At 42.2% G+C, this 7486-nt stretch overlaps 1 protein-coding gene across 2 annotated transcripts in view; it reads right to left on the bottom strand.

Annotated features, from left to right (window-relative positions):
- Positions 1–1897: 1897 nt before the first annotated feature.
- The window catches only part of Agxt2 (alanine--glyoxylate aminotransferase 2), a 38217-nt gene continuing 32628 nt past the window's right edge, over positions 1898–7486 (bottom strand). For both annotated transcript variants that reach the window (XM_027401286.2, XM_027401287.2), the window contains exons 12-14: positions 6655–6804; positions 5305–5403; positions 1898–2497 (exon numbers count right to left, since the gene is read on the bottom strand). In XM_027401286.2, the coding sequence (XP_027257087.1) occupies positions 2390–2497; positions 5305–5403; positions 6655–6804 (357 nt within the window). In that variant the 3' untranslated portion in view covers positions 1898–2389. The remainder of the gene's footprint in view (positions 2498–5304; positions 5404–6654; positions 6805–7486) is intronic.

The raw sequence follows: 7486 nt of genomic DNA, 5'->3' as shown, positions 1-7486 counted from the left end.
TTAGAGAGAGAGAACACAGCACGGTAGAAGAGATATGATGGAGGACATGATCACCAAGTGGAGGTTTTTCTAGGAAAGAGACTGAGAAAGAGTTACCTAAGGTCAGGACATAGTCATCAAGTCGAGGTCTGCCTAGGAAAAAAAGCAGAGAAAGAGCCATCTGAAGTGGAAGAACCACATTTCAGAATTCAAAGCAAGTATTATGCAAGAAGAAGTTGCTTAGGATAGACATCTGCAAAGGTGACGTATTTGGCCATAAAGAAGTCAATTATGTGATCTTTTGATAAGGCCATTTCCAAGGAATGAGTGGCAAGAATGAGACCCTGGTGGCTGGTCTTGGCTGGGAGGGAAGGAAGTATAAACAGGACACAGGAATTATTCCTAGGAAAATATTAGTAGTGAAGAAAATATGGTTTGAAGGGAAGGGATTTCTCCTTTGCAAGGTTCATCAGTTTTCAGTTTTATATCTACTCCCAAGATAACTTCGGAAGATAACAATGATAAATTAATACACTTAGGAAGAAACTGGGCTAAGAAAAGTTGAAAGGCTTGTTCAAGGTCATTTATTGCATCTTCAAGGTCATTTATAGAAGAACCAACTACAGAATGCAAGTCCTTTGCTCTCTTAATCCAATGATGTTTCCATGGTGCCAGACTTCTGGCTCTTCTTGGATTCTAGAGGGTATAGCATTCCATACTAAGTGATTTTTCACTTTGTCTGAGGGACACTACAGAGAAGGTAGGAGGCTTTGCACTAGAGATTGCTATGTTTAAGTCAATGCCGGATGGAAACAAATCTGGTAGCAAGATGTAGGATGTGTTAGAAGAGACATCACAGACAGATAAGACAATTAGGACAGGGTTTCAAACTAGGACATGTTTTTAAATATATATCCAATCACATGCTGATTAAGTTAGTTCTTCAGATGCCCTTCAGCTTTTCTTTAGACAAAGGTCTTGATCAGTTTGCCAGTTTTATTTTTTAATAGACTTCATATACCCTTAATATTCTTTTATAAAGATTTCTCAGGCTGAAAACATTTGCTAATTGTATCTCCCTGGAACAGGATTTTAAAATTGTTAATTCAGTGTGTATGGGTGGTGTGTGTGTGTGTGTGTGTGTGTGTGTGTGTGTGTGTGTGTGTGTGTGTGTGTGTGTGTGTGATGAGGCCAGAGGTCAACCTGGGGTGTCATTCCACAGGGCTCTCTACCTTGTTTCTTTGAGACAGGGCCTTTTACTGTTCTGGGATTTGCTAATTTGGCTAGGGTGCCTGGAGAGTGAGTCCCTGGGATTCTCTTATCTGCCTATCCAGGACTGGAATGTAAATGTCCACTACCATATGTGGGCGATATAACAGAAGTCCTTGTATTTGTGTGGCAAGCACCTTATAGACTGGATACCCAAGCCTTGTTTGCTCTGTTTGCATGGTTACTTTGTAAGTAGTACATGTTCTCATTTATGGTAATCATATGAAGTTTAAGTACATTTCAGTGAGTATGTTAAATTGAAAAAAAAATTGCCACTTGTAAGACACAGCTCAGGTAACACCTATAAGAAAGAATATGTATGACTGCACATATTAATGACTTGAGTTTTGGAAATTATATAAGAATTTTCAGTAGTAGAAATAAGGGTTTAGACGAAGATGAGATAATGAAAGGGATAACAGAGAAGAACAATAAGCTCTGAAAGGTATTTTTCAAGGAGTTAAAGGTTTGGAGTGCAGCTATTGCCCTAAAGAATTTTCTGCATTTTTCCCAAGATGCCCTTAGACTGCAGTAATGGAAAATATTAAAGTTGTAAGCAGCACAATTAATTTATTATTTTACAAGTCAGGAAACCCTGAGATAGGTTGGCTCTAAGATTCGTGATCAGTGATCCATCGATATTACCAACCACTCACTCAGCTTCCAGCCACTTTCCAGATGTAGTGTAGGGACCGCACTTTATCTTCATGGCTTCCAGATGCCTGATGTGAATTGAGAAATTTCATCGGGAGATGCAGTTTTTCCAGTGTGACGAGAAGCATGAGGAATGAAGAAATGCTTCCTCAGAAGTGTTAGCACAGAAAGGTTTTCCTTCTGGATTCATTGGCAACACATATGCCTTGTATTCATTTGCAAACCAGTTAATGCAATGGGAAACAACACAGACTAATCTACACAAATTAGAACTTATCCTGTGAGCCAGAGATAGACTGTGTTCCTGAAGGATGGATTTCTCAGGAGAATAGGGGCTTCATTGAAAATATGGACAGTACCTACTGGTCTTTTACAATCACTACGGAGGGCTGCAGTTTTTCATCTACTACTTGTGGTTTCAACAGTCTTCAAATTCATCTCTGAACACAGCCTCAGTTCCTGAGGCTCATGGTTCTTTGTAGAAATCTTACTTAGCTCTTCTCTCCATGTGTTGAATTAAGGCTGCTCGAAATACTTCAAATGCAAAGTCCACTTCCAGCTTAGAGATGCACATCGGGGGAGCGATGCGGAATGTCTGAGGAGGAGAGGAAAATGGAGCTCAAATCATCAGAGAATCAAATGGGACTCCCAGAAATGGGCTATACCAAGAATCCAAACCCATATTTAATCATATTTGTGACATTTCTCTCACTAGGTTGACTTCCTCATCATCCCTTCTGGGATCTTTCACCTTCAAGTCTTCACACAAATCCTTATATCATCTTGCTTTGAGTATTTTTCTTTTTGCCACCTGTTTACCTGTTTGTCCTTCTGCCACCTTCCCTGAGGTCTTACTTTGCCACCTCCCAAATGCTCCGTTTCTGCCATCACAAAACATCAGTTTTCCCAATTCCCACTACTATCGTCTTTCTGTATCTACTCACGTTCGAGGTCAATGCCTAAATAAGCCAGTTGCTGTTTCCCATTGTACCCACCATTTTCATAAGAATGTGAGGCTCCTCATGCCGTCATTATTTTCTGACTGTTATTCCACTCAGGTCTCTTCCTTCTGTTGCTTCACAGCTTGGGGAACAAAGTCAACTGAACTACCCTCTCTCCTGCCCATCGTTTTGCACACATTTCCAGGCTGATGTTGCTTCGCTCATGAAGTCAAGACTCAGTGCCAATTAATGCTGTAAATGAGCTGCTTTGTTTCTGTTTGTACGTGGCTGAGAAGTTTATGAACATCACACAGGAGACCTGAGTGACACCACCAGATGTTTGCAATCTCCAACTTCTGCTGGTTACTGAGAATGTTCTCTAATAGCTTCCTTCCATTCCCTTCTCAACCTGTAGTTTTCTTAGTTTCCTTTTGGCAACTTCTAGGCTTCCCACTCTATTTCACGAGCAATTATCCTTGCTGTTTCCCTGAAGGAAGCTGAACTTCGAAGACAAAGTCTTTCTTTAAACTAGTTTGTGCCCACATGCATCCTTCTATCTTTCCCAAAGGCTCGGAGAATGATGTGTCTTTACTCTTCAGTTCTAAGTGGTACACTGCAGCTCTTGACCCTGGACCATCACTCTCATACCAGGAAACACCCATTTTCTCTCAAATCTTTGACCTTCCTTCAACTTCTGCCCAGCCAGTATCAGTGAGAAGCTTAAATCTTCCATAACCCCCAAAGCAGACGGCACTGAGCAAAAGTCCGAGTTGACACACAGGTGTAATACATATACTTTCTCCCTGATTTCACTCATTTATTTATTTTTTTATTTCTTTAAGACAAGGTTTCTCTTTGTAACAGCCCCAGCTATTCTGGAACTTGCTTTGTAGACCAGGCTGACCTTGAACTCACAGAAGTCTGCCTGCTTCTGTCTCCGGAGTGCTGGGATTAAAGGCTTGGACTGCCATGTCCTGATACTTTTACTCAATCTTATTTAAAAGATTTGCTGATACTCTTCATCTTTCCCAACCCACTGTACCACGGTTTCTGTCCTATTAGCTTTCTGACACTACAATACTAAGGTTACCTGCAAGGCATGAGATCCCCTGGGCATTTCCCAGGACATGTCCTTCCTGGTTATCTGTATGTCACATTTGGGCTTACATTTGGGCTTCCGTTTTCCTGATCAGTCTTGTCTTCTGCTTCCATGATCCCACACTTCTCTAAACTCTTGGCACACACTTAACCCTTCCAGTCTCCACTTCCCTCCATTTCCCTTCCATGTACTGAGGGGAGTTCTTCACTAAGTTTCGGTCCTAACCTCACCATAGACTCACGAGTTTGAACACTTGGCCCATACAGGGTGACACTATTAGGAGGTGTGGCCTTGTTGGAGTAGGTGTGGCCTTGTTGGAGGAAGTGTGTCTCAGTCTGCTGCCTGTGGATCAAGATGTAGAACTCTCAGCTCCTTTTCTAGCACATGTCTGCCTCTCTGCCACCTGCCATGATGATAATGGACTAAACCTCTGAACTGTAAGCCAGCCCCAATGAAATGTTTTCCTTTGTAAGAGTTGCTGTAGACATGGTGTCTCTTCACAGCAATAAAACCCCAACTAAGAAGGTCTCTTGAACATTATAGCATTGTCCATACTCACATATCAAAACATCACGGTGTACTCCCTAAATATGTGCAATGATTATGTTTCATGAAAGAAAATATTTTGAAAAGGGAGAAATTTAAGAGAGAAAAAAGAATATTCATGGGGAACAGAAGTTACTCTCATTCTTGAATCTCTACTATGGGAGCCCATCCTGATGAGGGACCTGATGCTGTGGGGTCTTAGAGGCATTGTGCATCTTCATCTTCATCATCATCATTGTCATCTCATTTTTTTAGTACAGGGTCAGACCAGGGTCCTGGCAATCCAGGAAGGGGGTAAGGTGAGCCCTGTCTTGTAATATTCTAGCTGAGTGTGAAGGCCACTGAGTGGCTGTTCTTGAGTTCTGCACCAGGGATGGTCCCTGATCTTTTTTTTTAAGGGAACATATAGGGCAGCCATGGATCTTAGATTGTTATCTGTGGTAATGGCCACTAAAACTGAGCAGATTCACAAAGTCAGAGTTCAGGGCAGAGTTAAGAATGACTGTGATTGTTTTCTCAGGGGTCAGAACTAATTGATACACGATAAAATGAAGATGTACGTTTAAGTTGCATGAATGTTATGATTCTATTATCACCCGGGCTGTGAATTATCTGGTTTCTGTGGCCTTTCTAATGCCTCTCTTTTGCCTATAAAAATGGATAACTGAATCACTTTACCACATCACCCTCTAGTGGCAGAAGCTGTCTCTTGTCCATTTTTTTTGGCTGTACCTGAGCATTATCGTAACACGGAAGAAGTACAGATGACTCGCCTGTCGCAGTGACACCAGGAAGACCCTACTTTTCTTTTCTTACCTGAGAGAAATTACCACCTCTGCCTACTAGGAGCCCCATGTCTTTGCAGGCCTCGTGGATTTGATTGACTTCTGTTTTAGGAAGAGGCTGGCGACTCATCTGTGAATATATTTTTTAAGAAGTTTTCTATTTGGTGTTTGAATGGTTAGAAGAATTATTTCCCTAGGCCCTGGGCCCAGGAGAAACCACAACAAAACAAACCTCAAGCAATCAATGTTTCCCTAATTAAATAAAGCTGTTAATTATTGAACCAGAGGGTTTTTGTGGGGGATAGGGTGGGTGAGTATTAAAAGTACTGGCTTTTACTCTGCTTCATCCAAAAAAAAAAAAAAAATCCTAAAGACAAAGTGAAATTCCATGCAGGCAGTAAGTGAATCCTGGCTCTGCTGAAAGCTACGGGGGGTGGGGGAGTGGGGGGGTGGGTCCTTTAATAGCTGATTTGGGATCTGTTTGGTTTGTGTTGAAATCATCTTCAGCTCTTCATGGTGTTCTGCATTGCTGAAGAGTTCGTCCCGAAGTACAGGAAGTGGTTTAGAAGTTGTGCAAGGGAAAATGCAACTGAATGTTTCCCAGGCCACAGCATGGCCATGGAGCTGGTATGAAGCTATGAAGCTAAGCGTTTTCCATGTTTGTGGAATTGCTCTTCCCTCAAGACTCCAACTGTTAGGGTCAGGAAAGTAAGTGCTTGGGAGCCAAGAGGCCATATCAGATGTCTAGGCACTGAGGTTGGTCTCTTACCAGGGGCTCAGACATGCTACTTTAACTTTGGTGACATTGGGCTGCAGTTTGCATCATTTCTGTGTGTCCCTACATTCTCAGTCTATGAGCACAAATATTTGCCTCTAGTTTCTCCATTTAAGCCTAAGTGTACATACATTATCCAGAGGCCTTTCACACTACAAAAACATGGTACTTATGGTGGGACAAACTGGTATATCTGGAAAGGCTTTGCGAGGACCATCTTTAAAATGACCCATAGGTAGCTGTCTTGGAACCCCTCCCAGTCCTCCTTAATAAGTCTCAGGTGTCTTTGCTGACCCTGATCCCCCCCAGTTTCCTTCAGAGATGGATCATAGGGATCATTATCTCTCTGTCTGGTTTCTGAGATTTAGATGTTCAAGCCATGGATGATCCTGCTCATGGGTGAGCCTCTGAGGTAGAGGGAGGTTCCTTTCAGTGCACTCATCTTGCTGTTCCCTTATGGCTTCCTACTCACCTTTCCCATGGGCCTTGGTAGTGTATTACATATAGTAACCAACTGCTTCACAGTTGGAGTAATATGTGTGCTTTAGCTTCTACGTTACCTGCTACTGGGCCCAGGCAGCCACCCAATCAGCTGCAGATCATTACCTTGTCTTGAACCATCTCTATGCCCATCATAAGGCCTTTGCCTCGGACATCTCCAACGATGTCAAATTCATCCCGAAGCTCAGCAAACTTGAGTAACATGTAGGTACCAACTTCTTGACTGTTTTTCTGTAGATTTTCTTCTTTGATCACCTGTTGAGAGACATCCCTAAATAATCTTACAGAGCAAGAGTTGGAGGATTGGCTGAGAAGTACCGAGAGATAAGTGCCCATGGTCTTCTTTACAGCAACATGACTAGACAACCTGGACCAAGAACAGAGCCAACTATGGACATACCATGGACCACATGAAAATCTGCTGTAGGGAATGAAACAATAGTGTTGAAGGGGAATTCCCTGAATCTACCTATCTGTAGAGGCAAGCAAGCATTTAAGAAATGTTAGGGATACATATTCTATAATGTGGAAGTTCATTTTTTCCAGCTTTTGCTGAGCACACAGTGGTAAAAACAATAAATGAGCTGGGGAAGGAAATCCCACACATGCTTTTCCCATGGAATACAGTGACCTCCCTAGGCCAGACATAGGTTCTCATATCCTGAACAGTCCAGTGTGGGGCACTGCTTCCCTAAGCTAGCCTCATGTGCATCCATAGCTAAGAAACCTGAGGTATAAAAAGATTTTTACCTAACTTCCACTTACAGTGGACACCGGTGATGAGTTTAAACATTTTTAATTTTGTTTTTATTTTTCTGTGTACATGTGTTGAGACACATATAGAGGTTAGAGGCTAGCTTTTAAGAGTCAGTTCTCTCTTTCCACAGTGTGGATACTAGGAATCCAGCTGAGATGGTCAGGTGTGGAAGCAGACGCC

The sequence above is a fragment of the Cricetulus griseus genome, chromosome 2, assembly GCF_003668045.3.
Source record: "Cricetulus griseus strain 17A/GY chromosome 2, alternate assembly CriGri-PICRH-1.0, whole genome shotgun sequence".
Lineage (NCBI taxonomy): Eukaryota > Metazoa > Chordata > Mammalia > Rodentia > Cricetidae > Cricetulus > Cricetulus griseus.
This window is presented reverse-complemented; position numbering and strand designations above follow the sequence as displayed.